This window comes from Microtus ochrogaster, linkage group LG2, assembly GCF_000317375.1.
Source record: "Microtus ochrogaster isolate Prairie Vole_2 linkage group LG2, MicOch1.0, whole genome shotgun sequence".
NCBI classification, from domain to species: domain Eukaryota; kingdom Metazoa; phylum Chordata; class Mammalia; order Rodentia; family Cricetidae; genus Microtus; species Microtus ochrogaster.
In genome coordinates, this window is record NC_022028.1 from 49364762 (window position 1) to 49385982 (window position 21221).

The window sequence follows — 21221 nt, forward strand, 5'->3', positions numbered from 1 at the left end:
GACACAGCTGGGCCTGTATACCACCTATATCAGAGAGCAGCAGCTACCCAAGGCCAGAGTAACAGTCAAAAGTCCAGGAGAGTGTAGACCCCAAAGAATGTAGAAAAAAATCTCTAATGAGTGCTTGAATACCATGTCCACAATAGCATTGCTTATAAGACGCCACAGCCCCAGCGTCTACCACCTTGTGAATGAATGGGCCGACTGTTACCAAGACACACAATGGAATTTTTTTGTTTGTTTGATTTTGGGTTTTTGCCTGTTTATTTGGTTTTTGAGGTACAGTCTCACACTGTAGTGTGTGGATTTCACTGAACCTGGAATTCTCTATGTAACCTCTGTCTCAGCAATCCTCCTGCCTTAGCCTTCCATGAGATAGGACTATGGGTATGAGCCCCACTATGTCCAGCTTATCCAATGGAATCTTATCAAGCCACAGAAAGGAATAGAGCTCTGATGTCACATGCCATCTAAGAGATAGTATGTAAGGGATAGCACAGGACCGTGGTTAATGAGACCCATTCATCAGAACTCTCTAGAACAGGCAAACCAGAGACAGAGAGAAGACTGGGGGTTCTGGGACCTAGGGAAGAGGCTGGAGAGGGGCGAAGAGTAGGCTGCTAAAGGGTCCAGACTTGTTTGGGGTACACAGCACAGAGATGAAGGGGCCATTCTCTCCGATCGCTGTGCCGCATGCCACTCCATTCTCTTTCATAGGGGCTGCCTGATACTGGGCGAACAGCACCCCAGTCTTTAAATACTGTCAATACTGTCAGGGATGGAAGAGATGGCTCAGAAGGTAAAAATTCTTGCTGTGCAAGCATGAAGACCTAACCAAATTCCCAGAAGCCACATAGAGGCTACAGACCTGAAATTCTAGTCTTGTGGGCACGGAAGCAGGAGGATGGCTGGGGTTGGCTGCCCTCATAGCTCTAGGATAAGTAAGCCACCTTGCCTCAAGAGACTAAGGTGGAAAGTGAAGGACCAATGCCCTCCTCTGGAGTCACACACACACACACCCCTCACATTGTAGTGGAAAGATTCAAGTCACCAACCAGCCCCTGGCCCATAAGTGCTTTGTGGATGAGTGTGACACATTGTCAAGGACATCCAAGCAGAGATCATGAGTGTACCCCAGTCACGCTCATCCCCCATCCCCTCCACCTCCAGCATTCCTGAAAGGGCTGGGTCATCTGCATGACTCAGATCCCATTTCCCTTCCCCACATGACTTCCAGGTCCCACAATGAACACCGTGTTGTCTTCTAGGATGTAGCCTAAGGGATGCTGCTGTCAGCACAGTTGCCCTACAGTGGTCCTAGGTTTCCCGCTTGGCTACCTAGACAAAAAGCTTCAACCAGACAACTTTGTTTGGGCATGCTGGGGTGAGGTACCATCCTCTAACTATAACTGTGAAACATCCCCAGGAATGTGGGTCCCCATGCCTGGTCAGGTATCTTCCCTGGGATACAGGAGAGCTGGCACCAGAATCCAGCCTCCAAGGGCCAGGAAGGGGCTCTTCCCAGCACAGCTGGGGAACCTGTATTGCAGATGCTGAAGCAGAGGCAGGAGATGCCCTGTTGGCACTATGGAACAGACTGTGACAGTCCAGAATGTCAGCCCTTGAGAGCAAGGAGTCCTTGTCCTGATGCTGCCCGGCCAGTCTGGTCCTTACCACTAGTAGCCATGCCACTAACTAAGCATAGCTCAGCTTGAGACCTGCAGGCCAGGCTGTTCCATAACTGGGCCCACAGTAGGCTAAGTCTGCATCGGGGAGCAAACTCTCAGAAATGCTTATACAACTGGACACACAGTGTCCCCTGGCATGTGAGGCCCCAAACATCACAGTGTGACCTGTGCGGGTCTTGCAGTCAGACCCTGTCTGTCCATGGAACAGGGAGAAGTGTTGTAAGTGCAGAGAACACTGAGCAGATAAAAGACCTAACAGCAGAGTGGAAAAATGAAGACTGACAGCAAGTCCCCAGCACACATGTGACCAACCCATACTGGCCTCCCACCCGGCATGTGTGTAGTTAGTTCTCAAACAATAGAAATAAATCCCTCCCACCTCACCCATGGGAGAGAAAGCAAGAGCGGAAGCAAGTCCTCCCAGCGCACATATGACCCACACGGAGCAGAAGCAAGTCCTCCCAGCGCACATATGACCCACACGGAGCAGAAGCAAGCCCTCTTGGTACTTGGAATCCCAGCTCAGACACTGCAGAAGTGCTCGGCAGCCTCGGTAATGCCCCTGGACATTTGCACATCCCCCAGTCATCCCACGCTACCCATGTCTTTGCTCAGCGATGCAAACTAAGCAGGTTGAGCAGTTGACTAGAGAAGCCGTGGCCACGGGAGAGTCCCAAGCGGGATTAAAGCAGACAGCACATATTCAGGATAAAGGATGGCTGTGTTTCCCTACGACCGTCAACACGTGATATGCGTGGAAGTTTGTCCTCCATGTCACGTGATCTAGTGTAAAAAGATACATTCAAGCCCAAATTCAAAAACTTCAGGACTCCTCTGGAAACAGGGCCATTGTAGGGGGACTAATGATGAGGACACCCTGGAGGATCTGGGCCCTCACACAGTAGAACTAGTATCTAGAACTGCAGTATGGCTGCAGTGAGAAGTAGCTGGGGAACCCTAAAATGGGCCACAGCACGTGAACCTGAAGAGGCTGGAAGGATGCTTGGCTGCAGGTCTCAGAGGAGTAGGAAACCCTGTCTCAGGCTGTTTCCGGCTCTCAGACTGTGAGAGGATACAACTCTGTGGCCATACGTCACCCAGTCCATGGTGTTTTGTCACCATGGCTACTTATGCACACTTGGGCAGGAGTGGTGATGGTGGTGGTGGAGCCCTTTCCGCAGAGCCGGTCCCAACCCTTTGACAAAGACAAACAGGAGGATTCTGAGCATCCCAGCTCTGCCTCCGAGGGCCAGGTCCAGCCACGTGAACACATACATCCTCCCTGATCTCCAGGTGAGTTTCAGGCTTCCCTGAAGGGGAAGTGACGGTGGCAGTGGGGATGGAGACCAGAGCTGGTGGGAACGCATCAGCCTGCCTCTCCTTGTTTCTGCAGCTCCTTCAGTGCTTCTGCTAACACCACTCCTGCAGCAGAGCAGCTCTTACCAATTGCAGGTGCCATGTGTGGACAGTGGCTTTCATGCCCATTTGTCTGAGAACAGTATGGAAATAAAAGCCACAAGACAGCAAAAAAGTGTGGCGAACAGGAAGATGGTTGAGCTTTGGAGAGAGATCAGTCACACCCTTGTGGCAATGCTCTCTGCACTGGTCCAGTGTAGATCTCTGCTTCTTACAAAAGGCAACAACAAAGTCTTACCCAGAAGCGCCTGTAGGCCATGATCTGCCTGAAGTAGGAAATAATATCTTAATTTCACAGTGGGAAAACGAGAAATGAGAGGTATTGTGCCCAGCATTCCAAGAGTATTATCATCAGCCAGATTTTAAATTTAAGGAGCCTCACACATTAGGGACTCTCAAAGGACTTGTATTTCACATTAGATACAACTCCGGGAGGTAGGCAGAGCAATCTGCTATAACTACAATCTTACAAAAGAAAACCAGGGTCCCTGACACATAGTGGATAGAGGAAGAAAGAGAGGAATGTCTGTCTGTATACACGTATGGTGAACAGATGATAGATAGATTGATGATAGATAACGGGTAGATGGATAGATAGATTGATGATAGATAACGGGTAGATGGATAGATAGATTGATGATAGATAACGGGTAGATGGATAGATAGATTGATGAATAGATAACGGGTAGATGGATAGATGGATTGATGACAGATAATGGGTAGATGGATAGATGGATGTGTGCATGGATGGATTAGTGAAAGATAAATGCATGCATGAATGGCATCTAGATGGATACATTGATAAATGATAAATGGATGATGGCTGGATGGATCGATGGAAGAATGATGATAAGCGTAGGATGTGTGAATGGATAGATGTGATAGAGTCAACAGTATTATGAAGACTGTACAGCTCATGCATCAGCCTATGATCAAACTCGGGTCCACCAACTCCAAGTCCAGTGTCTCTCACATCCTATTGACATTTTCCCTGACATCTATGAACGAATGGAGAGGCTACATTTCTATTGATGAAAGCATGTGATCTAAATATGCTCTTTCGTCTTGGGGCCCCAGGTCGACCAGTTCTCTACAGCAATTTAAAAGGATAATGAGTGGAGAAGAGGCATTTGGTTCTAGAACCTCAGCCAGCAGTTGCCTGAGGACCCCCACCTAGGTCTCAGAACACAGGCCATTTGTGGAGACTCACCTGGGTCTCAGAACCTAGGTCAGCAACCATTTGTGAACACCCACCTAGATCTAAAACAGTCTGAGTTAGTGGGCTAGGGGTGTACACTGACAACTGTGCCCAAGGTTTTATTTCCCCAATGCTTAAATGAAAAACAGCAGTTGAGACACACCAGCCAGGACCCCCCTGCTGGTTCCCTTGCTCTCTTACCTGAAACCCAGCTCCCACCCTCAGCCTGAATCCCAGGAGCTGTTTTGCAGGGAAATACAGAAAGGCACAAGACCATCAATGTTAGGAGGAAAATTAACAAAGAGAAAACCAATCAGGATTAGGCTGAGCAAGGAGAAAAGCTTAAATATCTTTCTGGCATGAAGATGAGCTGCCCAAGGGGACAAGGAAGAAGGAAGTAGCCAGGGGTAGCACTGGATGTTCCTTGAGGAGTGTCCCCTGGAGTTGTCAGTGCTTTTTTCCCCCTCACTGGCCAGAGCTGACCTCCCCAGCTGCACTCAGTTGCCAAGGAGGGTGGAAGCTGTGTTTTTACTCCAGGTAACGACGTGCCAGCTAAAGTCTGAAAATTCTCTCACTATAGAAAAGAGATAGGATTGGAGGCATCTAGAAACTTCTGTCTTAGTACCCACAGCATGTAAATTCCATAGTTTTTCCAAATAATTAGATCATATGAGAGGAGAAACGTGTTTGGAAAATTTGATTCTGAAAATACATGGACATAATCATCTAGAGTGTCCTTTTGGTTCATCTTCTAAATTAAACAGCTTTTTCATGTGGTTTTACAATTACACATGTGTGCACACATGAGTATACACATGCATGCATGCACACGCACGCACACATGCACACGCACGCACACAAGCACGCACATGCACATGCACATACAATGAACACGCACGCACACATGCACACGCATGCACACTTGCAGTTGTCTATTTGCAGCGTGGGCCCTCCCTCTTTGTATCCACTGGACGTATTTACTCAGGGTCAAAGATCTCCTGTCCTCAGCTTCCTGGGACTCAGGTCACAGCACCCGACAAACTCAGTGCTCTGAGCCTCTGGAATCTGGGACTCTTCCCCACAGCACAGCCACAGAAGTAGATCCCTTCTCTCAGGTGGCCAAGGGAACAAATCCTGTCCAATATGTGACGATCTTAACCCCACACAATCACGCAAGAGTCTTGAGGAGTATTTCAGCCGCTGTTGTGAGTCCTGTAAAAAAAATCTTTAAAGTCCCTTATTTCCGACAGGCCCTCTGCACACTAGGCAGCTGGGATCATTTCTTCACCTTTGAAACCCAGAGCCGGAGGACTCACCTTCAGAGAGATGGAGCGGCCCCCAGGACATCTGGTGCTCGGCTTCACTGCTTCTCAGCAGCCGGAAGTCATTGCAGCTCTGTTTTTGACAAGAGAAAGTTCACTTGGTGCTTACAGGTTATGAACTCAACTGTCTAGAGCATTCCTCATCTGACCCTGGCAATTCGGTCCTCTAGAATTGGGTGTTGAGTCATTGGGCAAAAGCCGCTTGTGAAGAATTTATTTGCTTTACATATCCTAGGTAATGGTCGAGTGAGGGAAGCCAAGAATGAAGCAGGAGCTAAACAGAGTCCATGAAGGAAAATTGCCCAGGCTTGTTCCCCACGACTTTCTCAGTCTGCTTTCTTATACAGACCACTGGCCCCAGGGAGCTGGGCCCTCCCACATCAATCATTAATCAAGCAAAAGCCCTACAGAGTTGCGTACAAGCAGTCCGTTGGAGGCATTTTCCTCTTCTAGATGACTCTAGCCTTTGTCGGGTTGACAAAAACAAACCAGAGCATCACCCAAAGCATGAGAGGCATGGAATGGGGTACACAGAGAGGAAAGATGGAGAGACCATGAGTCTATCATCCCTCCCTTGGACCGTGCCTCAACAAGACAACCCAGAGTTCCTTTCGTGTCTTCCAAGGGTTCAACCAGACCTGCACTCCTCCGATACCTTTGCCCTTCACCTTCACTGTGTTGCTCTGCAGTTTGGTGCAATCTGTTCCCTGTATACCCAATATCCACCATGGTTTTCCAAGAAAATGAGGGCGTCCTGACCCCAGCCTTCTAACTGTCTTAGTTAGGTTATCTTGCTGTAATGAAATGCCATGACCAAAAGCAACTTGGGGAGGAAAGGGATTGTTTGGCTTACACGTCCAGAGTCACAGCTCACTGAGGAAAGCGAAAACAGGAACTGAAACAAAAACAGGAACATCAGCTCCTGGAGGCGGGAGCTGATGCAGACGCCGTGGAGGAGGGCTACTTCCTGACTTGCTCCACATGGTTTGCTCACCCTGCTTATAGCACCCAGGACCACCAGACCAGGGATGGCACCACCCTCAATAGGCTGGGTCCTCTCCCGTCAATCACGAATTAAGAAAATGCCTTACAGGCCTGCCCACGGCCTGATCCCGTGGAGCCCCTACTCCTCCTCCTAACTACTCTAGCTGGTGTCAAGTTTACACAAAACTCATCAGCTGACCTTGTCTGGGAAGATGATCAGGTTGAGGTGACCTCTAACCCTAAAGGTGAGACCTAAAATGAAAAGGATATGGATGTACGGATGGACCTGAGGGGAATAAATTCTGTGAGGGAATGGCCAGGCCACAAGAAGCTGGGCAACGCCATGGCAGAGTCTCCTGCATAGCTCGGGACCCAGCCTGCCAACACTGTGGGTTCCCGACTCACTCAGCAGTGTGTTTCTAGTATTTTAATGGCCCCGTCATACCTTGTCTGGCAGCCTTGGGAACTAATGGAAAGCCCACTATAAAGGAACTCAGAGTGGGGATGGGGATCAGGTTGGAAAGCCCTGAGATGCATCAGCCCCTGCAGAGAGAACATTGCTATAACCACTAGCCCTATTTCTGAGGACTGTATGAAGTCTATACTGGGGCATGCCCCTCAGTGAGTATCAGGGAAGTCAACTGTGCCTGAAGGAAGACCTACTATGTGAGAAAGGGGAATGACTGAATTATTGGGCCCCGTGTCTCTTATCCACACTCTGCTAATGGCCAAAGGCTTGTCACTTGGAAAAATTCCAGAGTGTCTGCCACCCTCAGAGATAGGCACAGTAGCAAGCATGTCTCCCAAAGGAAGAACACATATCGTCTGGGTAAATGAGAATGCAAAGTATCCATAAGCTCCATGTAAATACTGTGCGCAAGGAAGGAAAAATCTACTAGAGTTGCTGATAGCTGGCGAGGTTCTATTCATATTGCTCATACGATATCAAAATAATATTTTACACCACAGCTGATTAGGGTAGAGCTGGGTGACATGACTGGTTATTTTTGTTGTCAACTTGACACACCTGGGAAGAGGGAATCCAACAAAATACTTGCCTTGATTGGATTGGCCTGTGGGCACGTGTGTGGGGACAGTTCCTTCACTGCTATTTGATGCAGGAAGACCCGGCCCACTGTGGGCGGTGCCACTCCTAGGTCTGAGCAAGCCAGGGGGAAGAAGCTAGTAAGGAGCATGCGCCATCATTATTGTTTCAAACTCCTGAGTTGGCTTCTCTTGATGATGGGTTATAACCAATAAGCTAAAATAAACCTTTTCCTCCCCAAGTTGCTGTAGGTCATGGGTCCCCCCCCAAGGAGGAAGGAGGAAGGAGCCAGCACTTACTATCCTGCATGAGTTCCTGGGGTTCTCCATACACACTCGCAGCTTGCAGTGCAGGTAGACGATAGAATTGTTAACGAAGGAGAAGATTCTCAGCTTGAACTGGGCCTTGCTGGAGTTGCCGTTCTGGATCACGCTGGTGTAGGTGTTGGGGACTGGGCAGCTGAGGGAGGGAGGGAACACGGCTCCTGAAGTCAACTGCTCCCCTGGCTGCTGCTCAGGCATGGCTCTTGTGAACCTCTGCCCCTCACAGGTACCCTACAGCCTCCTGAAAGTCTCAGGTGCTGCTGCTCCATCTGGCCCCAAATCCAGACCACATCAGCATTTGCCTGGAAATTCCAAAGGGTTCAAAGTAGGCAATGGGGCTGGGCAAGGTGATGCGGCCTCTACCTGTTATTGATGAAGCCAAAGGTGACTGGGTCCCTGGCGTTGCTGGAGGGGGTGGCCCAGCACTCGGTCAGCACCACCTTAAGGCTGCTCTTCTGCCTGTGGAGCCCCACTTCAATCTTGATCTCATCACTGGCAGACACACTGTAATTCTGAGGTATGGGAGAATCTCCAATGAACAGCTGCATCTCAGTGACGAAGTTCCCAGTGCCGTGGAGGTCTTCGATGATGGTGTAGACCCTGTGGGGGAGAGGCTAGCTGAGGCTTGCTTTCTGAAGTCCTTTCTTCTCGTTCCTCCCCACAAAAAGTGATTCTGGGGAGGCACGGAAGCCAAGGAAGAGTCCAGGTGAGGGGAGGTGACGCATGCGCAGCTGGCTGCAAGCAAGAAGCCGGACTCCTCTCTGTGTGGGCGGTTGCCCTGGAGAGAGGGCTATCATGTGGAGGCAACTCCCTACAAGCTGTTCTGCCTAGCAGATGGGAAAGCATTTGGTCCTCTCTAGTCAATCCTACAAAGGACTCGGGCAGAGATGGGGGCAAGATGGCAGTTGTGTAGGCAGACTCAAGAAAGCCCTCGGAGGAGAGGCACCCTGCAGAGCCTTCAAGCAAAGGTCCCAGAGGGAGCCCAGGTTACATCGAGGCCAGGGAGCCTCCCACTCACCCCCACTGTGGGGTGTAGCCTGAGGAGGTCAGAAGGTCATTGCGGAAGGCGCAGTGGATGGGACTGAGGATCTGCAGGTGGTGGATGACACCCTCTGGGGACAGGTCGTTCTTCAGTGTGGTCGTCACCACTGTGCTGGTCATGTTCTGAGCATAAACAGAGGGGATGTTAGTGATCCCCTGGGTCTCCGTGTGCCCCAGTTCCAACTGCAGATATATTCCAGGTACTGAAGGGTTATCCCTAGAAGTGTGATGGCTCTGACAAGTGTCCCCTGATGTCACCTGCTAGAGATTTTCATGTCGGGCATTGGTTCCTACCTCTAGGAAGGAACCTATAGCCCCCATCCTACTCACCCAGAGGAGGCCAGTCTTCCAGTTATGTTTATGCAGTCATATATGTACAGCTGTGTCCTTACGTCAACCCGCCTCTTACCATGTCATACCATATCTAATCGGTGGTGTTCCCTTTTCTCCCAGCATTTCCCAAACCCAGCTGGGCTGAACTGTCAGATGAGATCTTTGGCTCAGAAAACAGAGGTGACCTAAGCCTCTATCTGCTGGCTCCTGCGTCCTGTCCCTCTGAGAGACACTGACACACTGGGAACAGCCTTGAAGGAGCACTTGAATCTTAGCAAATGAGTTCTCTCTCTCTCCCTTCCTCCCTCCCTTTTTCCTTCATTCTCTTCTTCAATTTCCCATCCCCCTCTTCCTCCCCTCTTTCTCCCCCCTCCCCTTTTTTTCTTCCCCCTCTTTCCCTCCCCTAGCTTTCTTCTCTCCCTCTCTCCCCCATTTTCTGCCCCCCATTCCATTTCTGGACACCATGATGTGTGCAGCTTTGCAGCATCATGCTCTCCTGCCCAGAGCAACGGAGCCAACCAACCATGGGCTTGAAACCTCTGAGTGTGAGCCAAGTCTGCCTTTCCTTCCCTGAAGCTGACTTATCTCAGACACTTTGTTACAGTGGCAGAAATATGTCTAACACACATGCATATGTATACATACATATGCACACAGGTGTATTCAACACACACCTAAACATGCACATTCATGCACACACATGTTCCCACATGACTCCTTGACTTTCTCCCCTTTCCTACCTTCCCTTCCCATCCTGACTCCAGCCAGCCCCAAGCCCTAAGCACCAGAAGAGTTCTGCAACGTGAAGCTTGCATCTCTTCAGGATTCCAATGTACTGACTGTGACGGCGTGGACCTGTCTGATTTCCTCTTCTGGGTTCTCTCAGAAGTCAGAGGCCCAGGAGCGAAGACCCTGGCTGCTGCCCTACCAGGTGCAAACCCTCCCCATCCTGACGTCCCTCCAGGTGACTCACGCTCTGCACGAGGGTCCCACACTGGCCCCAGCCAGCCACCAGGAAGACATGCGTGCTGTTGCTGTTGCTCACGTTGCAGGAGGGCTCCCCCAGGTACAGAGAGGCCTCGGGTATGGCTTCCTGCTGCAGGAAGCGTTTCTGGATGGTAATGACCACCATCTCAATCTCGCAGGACACTCCAACCGCGTCAGTCAGGTTCAGCCGTGGGGGTGGGTCCTGGGGCACGGAGCTGGCATCTGGCACAGGGTCAACTCTGGTTCCTGCTGGGGTAGGGGGCCACTCTGGGCCTGGGGTCTGGATTGTGTTGCTAGAAGAGCCACCTGCAGGTTCCAAGGAGACAAAGGCTCAGGGTAAGTCTGTTTGGGGCTGGAGGGACAGGGCAGGCCTCCGAGGCCCTATATCATACTCTAAAGCAGCCATACCCAGGAGGTGCCTGCTGCAGACACAGTGTCCCCACACTTTGCACAGATCGGGCTACTGGGCTTCCATTGGTCCTCAAGTACCATGGATGTGCTAAGCATGAATGTGTGTTGAGCCCACAAGTATTATCCAGGAAATGGACAGCCGAAAGATCTATCGGACTATCCACGGGAACCGTATACGGACACCCCACCTGGACTAACCCATTTCTGCAGAGCTACAAGTACATCTGTCCTTTAGAGAAGTCACTGTCAACTCTGTAGAACTCTTGTGAAATCACAGCATTTCTCCCTTCTATAGTATCCCAGCAGCTTATAAACCTGACTTTTCCTGTAGGGCAACTGGATAACTCCCCCACAGCCATAGTGTGAAAAGGATTCAGTCAAGTCCTTGCTCTCAGCCAAAATCTACATAGAAATAATTCCCCGAAAACTTTCTTTACTGCCAGTAGTCACTGAGAAGAAAGGAGCCTCATACAGGAGGTTATAATGTATCTGCCCTAACAGCAGCCTCAGGAAGGTGTGGTCTACTGGTCTGCTCTGACTTTACAGGCTACTAATATTCTATATTTGCCATTTACCTTGATTTCAACTAACACAGGATCATAGCTCAGGAAATTAACTGTTTATACAGGAAAAAGGCCTGAGTCGCTAAAACTGGCTTCAGAGAGAAAAATTCTCACCTGGGCCGCCTGCTGGAGTCACACTTGGAATTTTAAGTGCACGGGTTTGGCAGAGGAGAGAGGGGCGTTTTAGGTCAGGGAGAGAGGGAAAGTGTGTACCTAAGAAGCCTTGGAAGATCTTTTAGCTTCATGTTCTTCCAGTAACATGTATCTATTCCACCAGATTTATAATCATTTAACGTGCTACAGATTGCTCTTCCAGCCGTGGCAGCTCTCACCCCAGGAGGCCCTATTGCCCTCTCCAGATAACAAACTGCTTCAGTAAGTGCCTCAGGAGGCCCTATTGTCCTCTCCAGATAACAAACTGCTTTAGTAAGTGCCTCATGAGGCCGAGACAGCCTGCTTCTCCCGGTCTCCACAAAGGTTTCAGTTTATATAGGGGTACAGACAAGTTAGCAATCCCATAGGCAGTAACAAAAGTATCAAGCATGCATTTTCACAGAGTCTCAAGAAACTGGTGGATCAGGCAAGTAGGCACTTTATATCTCAGAGAGGGAGTGGTTGTGAAGTTCCCCTGCTGTTGGGAACACAGTGCTGGTAGCTATACTAACCTATGGGTTTGATTTGTATTAGCGTCTGGCTGGTTGAATTAAAATGATCTCTTCTGGAGATACTGCTTTTGACTCCAGCAAGTGGCCCACGTGAGAATTTTTCTCTCTGAAGCTAGTTTTGGCGACTCAGGCCTTTTTCCTCTATAGACAGTTAATTTCCTGAGCTATGATCCTATGTTAGTTGAAATCAAGGTAAATGGCAAATATAGAATATTAGTAGCCTGTTAAGTCAGAGCAGTAGAGCAGTAGATCACACCTTCCTGAGACTGCTGTTAGGGCAGATACATTATAACCTCCTGTATGAGGCTCCTTTCTTATCAGTGACTACTGGCAGTAAAGAAAGTTTGTGGGGGACTGTTTTTATGTAGATTTTGGCTGTGAGAACAAGGGCTTGGCTGAATTCTTTCACCTCATGGCTTCACAGTGTAGGGTGAGTTATCCAGTTGCCCTACAGGAAAAGTCAGGTTTATAAGCTGCTGGGATATTATAGAAGGGAGAAATGCCGTGATTTCACAAGATTTCTGCAGAGTTGACAGTGGCTTCTCCAAAGGACAGATGTCCCCGTAGCTCTGCAGAAATGGGTTAGTCCAGGTGGGGTGTGCATACGCACTTCCCGTGGAGAGTCTGATAGATCTTTCGGCTGTCCACTTACTGCCTAACACTTGTGGGCTCACCACAAATCAGCAAGGACCTGTCCCCAAGGTCCTGAGGTTTATCTCTAGAGAGTCCTAAGTTGTCCTCTCAAGAGTCTGTGCCCCTTGCTCCAGCCTTGGCCTCCTTCCTGCCCCAAAGCTCACAGTTTTGCAATGTCGAGGGATCTCTGGAAAGATCTCCCATGGAAACGTCACCCACATTCCTGGACAGCATGCTTTTCTGTGTCATCCACTTCTGTAGGCTCCCAAGTTTCAGCCAGTCCCTATCGCATGATTGGACCCCACTACCAGGTGCTGACTTAGTTGGCCCTGATGACAGCTCCAACATGACTTGACCTCTTCAGTACTCTGTGTCCCCCAGGCTGAGTAGGTCCTCTGCCCCAGAGACTGTCACTCACACAGATGGCTGTCTCCCTCCATGGGACATATATGAAAGAAGAGGGAGAGCCAGGCATACACACACACACATATACACACATGCATGCACGCATGCGCGCACACACACACACATACACGCACACACGCGCGCACACACACACATACACGCACACACGCGCACACATATAGAAACTTGTCCAGGTCATAAACATTGTGCTGACTTCATTTGCACAAAGGGCCCCTTCTCTTAGAAATGAGAGCCCTTAAGAGAGAAGATGATGAGATAGCACTCCAGAAAAGGCTATAAAACTTACCATCACAGGATCTTCCAGAATATTCCACATGTGAGTCTCCCCCATCACAGCTACACGTGAAAGATCCGAAGGTGTTTCTGCACATCCCAGGCTCACAGTCATCCTCCCTCATCTCACACTCATTGTAGTCTGAAAAGCATTGAGAGGAGAACAGGAGCCATGGCAGGCTGTAAGTGGCTCTGGGGTGGGCAGTGCCATCAGCTGCATGCATCAGCTGCATGCATCTGGGACGGTGCATATCAGGAGGCAGGGTGGAATTATATCCAGAGAGCAGATCACACGAATGTGACCAGCTCAGGACAGTCCAGGAGATTCAGTGTGGGTGGGAACTGCCATGGAAGTGGGGAGCCAGGGCTATTCTGGAAGAATCCAGCCCTGAGACAGGAAAGGGGTTTCTGCAGAGCTGCACCCCCTCCAGCCCAGGAGACCAGAGCAGAAAAGCACTGAGCCCAGTGGCCTGCTACACCCCTCCTCCCGCACCTTCCATCTTTCTGCCCATTTGGTCCATCCATCCTGCAGAAGGGTGATAGGAACCAAAACGCAGAGCAAAGAGCACAGACCGTGGGGCTGCAGAGTTATGGGTTTCCTTCCGGTCTTTACCAAGAAGACTCTAGGGCCGAGGCTTGGCTCAGTGGCAGCACACTTACCATGCATACACATGTCCACATGTATACTCATACACATGTACATACACACATGTGCCTGCTCAGCACAGACACAAGCATGTCTGCATACTCACACATGACACCCTGTTGTACTCAGCATGTGATTTTCCGGCATCTTCCTCCTCAGCAAACCCCATTCATGGGTGACAACGGCCCATGGTGTGGACAGAACTTGGCATTCTTACCCCAGACTATCGGTTATTTCCGATTACTTTGCTTTTGAAGGCACTCTGATGACGGCTATCTTTGCATTAGCTATGGTCTGAACTGAGGTCCCTTCTCCCAGCACAAAGTCTCAGAATCAACTGCCAAGTTAATGAGCGAGAGATGCTGTGGACAGTGAAACCATCACTGCCTTAGTTTCCCAAAGGGCGAGAAAATTCTACCCCACCAGCCTGCTCCGCAGACTCCACAGTCCCTGCCCGCCCACTATGCTTTGTCAGGGTCAATGCTCACATCAGAGGGAATCTGGGAGCTGGCTTGTTTTGTAACTCAGTTTTATGTATAGTATTTTTTTTCCTTTTGTCCATTTCATGGTGATCATGTGTCAGTGACCTATATACTCCTTTGCGGTTTTGTCTGCTTTCATCTTTGCACACTGACCTCTTGGGCTCGGTCTTCATCAGTTCTGTGTGAACTCGCTGAACTCGCTCTGTACTCAGGCTGCTAATAGTTGATGAGAAGTTTTCTCTCATCATTTCTACAAGAGCAGCTTTGTTCTGCTCGACAGGAAGGTTGGTCTTTTTAGGTCATTCACACCTCGCAGCCTTTCCCCCTGAAAACCTGACTTGGCTTAGGGAATCTTCCTCCCTCTCCAAATGAAAAAAAAAGACATTCAATTTTAAAGTCTTCTCTAAAATCAAAGCATAAAACCATCTAGGGCCAGGTGTGGTGGCGCACACTTTTAATCCTAGCACTTTGGAGGCTGAGGCAGACGGATCTCTGTGAATGTGAGGCCAGACTGGTCTATACAGTGAGTTCCAGGCCAGCCTGGTCTACACACTGAGTTCCAGGCCAGCCTGGTCTACACAGAGACCCTGACTAAATGAAATAAAGGGTCTGTCTATGGGCCATATGGCATTTATCTTCACCTCCGAGGAGGGAAGAGTCCAAACGGCCTTCCTCCCCTCGCTTTCGTCACTGGTAATTTTGCTAAGCTCTCCATGGAAACTTCCTGGACAGTCTAGCTGCTCAGAAGGACCCTCCTGTTCCCAGTCCACCAAAGCACAGTTGACAGCCTCTGAAACTTAAAGGTTCAACCCTTTGATTTTTAACAATAATCTCGGTAGCAATAAGAAGACAGAAAAGTCCCCATTTACTTTGTGCATCAGCCAGGCCCTTGCAAGCTCCACGAGGAGGCCTGGAGCACATTTTCCTAACCAAGAGCCACAACTGACTTCATGCTGCCTCTGCCTCCAGAACTGGGGCAGCGCAGGGTCGAGCCCAGCCCCCGCGTACCTTGTATGAAGGTTCTGCCTTTGTCCACCTCCAGCACCGACGTGTTCTGCAGGGCCGTGAGGAAGGTGGCAGACACCTCCCTGACATCCAGGTCTGCCATTATTAGCAAATTAAACTCCACCACGACGCTGCCGTTTGTAATGTCGATGATGTCCACTCGGATCCTGCCTGCATCCATGTGCTGACACAGAGGGGCTGGTAAGGACTCCCGCACCTTAGAGAAACAGGCTACGTGAGAAGAGCTGCCTACTGAGGTCACAGGCCGTTTGTGCTGGTGCTCTGCCTGGCTGTAGGAGAGGCTTGTGGCAAGGAGGTCCAGGCCTCAGATCAGTTCTTTGTCTCTTTAAGCCCAGAACAAATGCCTGCAGGTATTGATGATGCCCTGAGGATCTCTCCCCCTGCATGGAGCAGACAGCTGCAGAGAGCTGTCTTTGGGTGGAATAGGGGCAATGCTAGCAGGACCCCACCATCATGAGCCTGTAACACAAAAGTTCCCAGTGGTGGTTAACAGTTGGCTGCTCTTAGCTCAGAGGTAGGGGCAGTGGAGGCTGGGTGAGTAGTCCTGAGGAAGACCACCTACTCCTTTTGTTTTTCTAGAGTGTTCCTTTGCCTCAGATGCTTCAGAACATCCCCTTCTCTTCTTCCTCTCCACCTGTTACAGGCCACTTCTGAATGAGTATCTCCAGCAGCCCTAACAGGACACCCAGTTCCTGCCTCCGAAGGGCTTGCTTTTGTCCTCTGTCCTTTAGAGCAGGGTCACGTGTCACAAGACCACGTCGTTCTAATCCAGCCCAAAATAGTCAAACACACGTGCCCTTATCATGAGCCTCAATGGTTCACGTGATTCAAATTATCCCTGGAAAGGACATAGCCAGGGACTGTCAGAGGAACCCATGAGGGGAGGGTGGTACCCCAAGGCATGAGCTCCTGGCCTCACTTTCCCTCCTCAAAGTCACCCAAGGCAGAGGGTTCCATCATCCCACATTATAAGCTGCCAACCCCAGCCCAGCTGCCTTTGGGGGGGCTCAGTCAGCAGCTGTGCTTCTCTTACAGTTCCTGCTCCTCACCCCACCCCACCCCACCCCAATATGCAGAGCCTTGGCAGCACTGGGTTAAAGTGGTCTCCAGGCGAAGCTGCAGCCCCTGCTGGGAAGCAATGAGCCATTAGCTCTCCACCTCCAGAGCTGGTCTGGCATCTCACCCATGTATATGGCTGCACAATTATTTTCTGTCTGGAGACAAGAGACAAATAAAGCAACTTATGCCCCCAAAAAATGGGCCAAAGAGGAAATGGTTTTAAAAGGAAAGACCGATCTAGAAACTTGTATTGGGGAAGGGAGCTCAGCATCTGTCGCTTGATGTTACATTAAAGCCATGATTTGCTAAAGAGGGGTGTTGCGCCTCCTAAGCCACCCCACCAGAGACTCTTGGGTCCAGGCACTGAGAGAGTTGGAAAGTCCAGAATATGGAAGGCAGGGCTTCAGATTCTGTGGAACTAGATTGGAACAGCTCCGGAGGTTGCGTGGTCAACCAGAGAGTAGCACCCATTGGCTTTTGGACATACCAGCAAGTTATCACAACCACCACTAGGTGGCACTGTCCAACACACCCTTAAAAATATAACTCTGACGATGGAAAAGCTAAAAGAAGGTTGAGATTCCGCCAGGTAAATGAGATCACTAGATTATGGTAATTACATCCTTTAGAGAGTGATGTAATCTAGCACTGGGGCTGTAGCGCAGTGGGTGGAGTGTCGCCTGCATATGTGAAGCCCTGGGCTCCATCCCCAATACCACATAAACCAGGCCTGGGGGTGCACAGCCATCAAAGAAATAGGGTGCAGATGCACAGGCCAACGTGGATGAACCTGGAGCACATTAACCAAGTGACAGAAACAACAAGTCACTTAATCTTGCCCACGTTCATGAGCATCCAGTTGGCTGGTCCAAAGAAGCAAAGTAGCAGCCCGGGGGCTGGGGGAGGGGCAGAGGGAGAATAAATTGGAATGAGTACAGGGTCTCCACACTAAGGGTAATGAAACATTCTGGGATTGGATGGTGGTGGCAGCTGCAGTTTTTTTTTTGTTTTTTTTTTTGTGCAAACAAATCACTGGGTTTTACACTTAAACTTTTCATGGTGTTTTAAAAGGAGCTAAATTTTTAAATAGTCATTTGTGTGTGTGTGTGTGTGTGTGTGTGTGTGTGTTCAGTACACACATATTACAGGGGACTAAACCTATGGCCTGGTGCATTCTAGGTAAACATTGCAATACACTCTAGCTTTCTGGTTTCTAAGTTTTGAAGCAGGGTCTCACTAAGTCATCCAGGCTGGCCTTGAGCTCCCTCTGTAGCCCATACAGGCTTTGAACTTGCAACCCACCCTGCCTCAGCTTCCTGAGTTGCCAGGATTACAGTCCTGCACCACCAAAGCCCTGTTTAAACACTTTGATAAATATAGAGATTTCTGCTCTGCAGGGAGCAACAAGCAAGGTGCCTGAGGAAAGATATGGCTTCTGCCTTCAGGCCTCTGTCATACAGTTCAGGACTCAAACCTGCTGGAGTCTGGCTCAGCTTCCTCCAGAAGCAGGGAGTCGACAAGACCCATGAGTCTTATTCCTAGTTGGAAGCATCTAGCGTCTTGCTCCCACCCTGACTCCTTCCTGCCCCCGGGAAGCAGGACAGTCCCAACTCACCATCCTGAAGAATAGCTGTACCAAGTCTCGGTGCTCCCTGCTGCTGGCATTTCGGAAGGATTCTGAATACTGGATGTTTGCTATCCGGACTTCACCAGCAAGTTTCCGGGCCACTGCAGGATGTAGTATGCATTAGGTCACAGAGTGTCATTTCAGCATCCCTGACTGCATGAGTGGGAAGGCTGACCTGGCCCCAAAGAAGGGACAGCGACTGCTGTCCACAGGCACAGCCCACCAGGCTCCGAAGGATATAAGACAGCGAGCAGAGGGCCTTCCTCGAGGCTTCCCTGCATGTCATGCAGCTGGCTAGCAAACCAGGACAGTTGAGAGGGAGCTGGCACCAAGAGGCAGTCGGACTCACGGTGTAAACCTGGACATCACAGCCTCCGTTCGGAGCCCACGCCTCATGGGGGCCTTGTTTAGGCGGTGCCTTTCCCACCCCCAGACTTGCGTCTCTGTGGTCTAACTTTGGCCCAGCCTGTTCTCTGTGAGTCTCTGCTCTCTGGAGCGTCTAGGAGCATATAGAACATGAGCATAGTCTGGAATGTTCCCCAGTCAAGTCCTGGCTTCTGACACAGCCCCTTCCTGAATGTCTGTGGCATGCCTGCTTCGTGTAAGGGGCCTGGGGCATCAGATGAAACTGACTTCAAGGTCACTTCCCAAGAGAATCTCACTCAGTCCTAAGACAAACAGTAAAGCCAGCCCACCATGCATTCCTGATGAGCCTCAAACATCGTGTCCCTGGAGGACATTGCTGTCATTGTACCCAAAGGCCAGAACCATGCCCAGTGGTGCATGCAACCTGATGTAAGAGGCACAGAGGCATGACAGAACATGCAGACACAGGACTTGTCTGAAGGTGCAGGGCACACATCCATGCACAGCCCCTCCCTTCCAGAGTGAGGGAGACCTTCGGGGGTCTCCTGGCTTGGTTCAGACTCAGGGGTTTCCCTGCTGGCCCATCCAAACATGAGCTGTTCTTACTGCGCCCCAATAGGACATCTTAGGCATCACCCAAGGAATGTACCCCCAACCTGAGAGACACAGCCCCCAGTGTGCGGGAAGCTCCCCGAAATGTGAAGTCTCCTTACAGAATCACACAGGTAGAAAGCCAAGTGCTGGGAAAACATGTCAGAAGTAATGAGGAGAAGTGTGTGTGTGTGGAGGGGGGGTTATCTGACTGTGTAAGTGTGTCTCCCATGTAATGGGGTCCCTGTATTATTATCCAATTCTGCCACCATCGCTCACAAGGTGACCCAGGTGCTTCTGTGCTGAGAAGGGGATGGACACCCAGCAGCCCACAGGCAGGCCTTCCTCTGTTCGGTCTTTCATGCTTGTCTGTTTGGTCTCTTACCTGTCCGCACTCTCAGCTGTTTTCTGGCACCTTCTTTCCCACACACCTTAGCCACAATCTCTACCAGGTGCAAGGCTCCAGGCTCCAGCCCTGACAAGATCACGTTATTGTCCCGGGTCTCCATAGTCACGGCTGGTCCCCGAGGAGAGACCAAAGTGAGGTAGAAGGTAGGGGAGAAGCTGATGTCTGCTGACCACTCCAGGGAGAAGCCGGTACTGGTCATGTTGGAGACGGTGACCTTTCCAATGGGTCCAGGAACTGGGAAGTGGGACATACATGCTGACGTGAAAACTGATCCGAATACATTGAGGGACAGAAAAAAGAGTGTCCTAGAGTCTAATACTTATCAATGGAGAGGAGGTGACACCTGCCAATGGTGCAGAATTGTCATGAGCACCCACAGAGACTGTGACCCTTGTGTGAAGGACCCTATAGGGATCTTAGTTTGGCTTTTTAGCAGAAGTCACGTGTCTTAGACAACAGAAAGTGGTTCCTGGGATATTTTATTCCAGAGGAAATGGTTCAGACTCAGCCCTGGGGGCCTAGGCAGCCTCAAACCACTCCTCCTCTGCTGGTTCTGGGTGTTTCCTCCACAAGGTGGTCCACCCTAACTCTATGCTGGTGTCCCAGGGGCAATCGTTGGCATTGCTGGCTCAAGAGTCCCTCTGACATGGAAGTCCGTGTCTCCTGAGAGACAATCCTGCACACATGTGGGTGGACACAGAGGAAACAACGGAGGAGTTCACCCCTGTTCCACAGTGGCACCAGCTCTGCAAGCTGACAAAACAGAGCTGTCCCCGCTAGGTCTCTATGAGCCCCAGCCCGTTTGCCTGTTGGAAGGGTCACTCATTCCTGGGTGTCCCCAAGACTTGGTGACAAGCTAAACCCTTTGTGTATGGCATGGATCAGCTGAGGGTTGCAGTAGAGCCGTGAGGTATAGAGAGCCTGAGTGTGGGTATACAAGGCTGGAAGGACAGACTTCCAGGGTGCATGACCACTGGAGACCCATTGTGACTGGGGTGAGGCAGAACCCAGGTTCAACAGGGTCAGTATAGAAAGTTAGGGTTTGGGAAGCTGAGACACATCAGCAAGGGCTGTGGGTGCTGTGCTGCTGGGGATTATGGGCCTGTTGGGGTATCCACACTGCAGGGGATTGCCCCAGTGCTAGATGGGCTACCTACTCCCTAGAGTATCTCCCTTCCAAGCCATCTTCTGCCCCAGCTGTCAAAAGCCAGGGGTTCTTAGAAAGTAAGAAGGAGAAGGCGAGGGACAGAAAGGGAGCTTTTCTCTCTAACAAGACCAGACACCTGCCGCAGAGGGCCACACTGCTCTATGCCTGGGTCCACATGTGTTCAAGATGAGAAACAATACTCTACATTGCTGCCAAGCCTGACACCAGGGCTCACACAGGCTGAGGTTTCCACTAGGGCCCCTGCCCCCTGATGACTCACCACAGGCAGGGGACTCTGAAGCCACAGGGGTTGAAGCCGATGGCAGGCCTGGGAAGAGGGAAGGGCGAGGGTCTTCATTCTGCAGTCTTGTGGAGTTCGGAGGGGGTGCCTCCCAAGTGGGACTGGGGTGCCATGCAACATAGCCCGTGGGTGAAGCAGTCACAAGGGGAGGGTCTACAGTGAGGTTTGCCTGTGGCCCTCCCGTGGCGTGCAGTGGGACAACTGTGGTCTTCGGAGGGGAACCGTGGGTTGGCTCTGGAGTCCTGGGAAAGGAGCTTGA

The 21221-nt window shown here is 50.5% G+C and overlaps 1 protein-coding gene across 1 annotated transcript in view; it reads right to left on the reverse strand.

Moving 5' to 3' along the window:
* The window catches only part of Umodl1 (uromodulin like 1), a 43519-nt gene that overhangs the window by 1466 nt on the left and 20832 nt on the right, over positions 1–21221 (reverse strand). Inside the window, exons 8-17 of the mRNA XM_013351107.2 lie at positions 20942–21204; positions 19491–19748; positions 18137–18249; positions 15445–15658; positions 13322–13450; positions 10324–10643; positions 8995–9140; positions 8340–8576; positions 7953–8112; positions 5619–5697 (exon numbers count right to left, since the gene is read on the reverse strand). Of these exons, the coding sequence (XP_013206561.1) occupies positions 5619–5697; positions 7953–8112; positions 8340–8576; positions 8995–9140; positions 10324–10643; positions 13322–13450; positions 15445–15658; positions 18137–18249; positions 19491–19748; positions 20942–21204 (1919 nt within the window). The remainder of the gene's footprint in view (positions 1–5618; positions 5698–7952; positions 8113–8339; positions 8577–8994; positions 9141–10323; positions 10644–13321; positions 13451–15444; positions 15659–18136; positions 18250–19490; positions 19749–20941; positions 21205–21221) is intronic.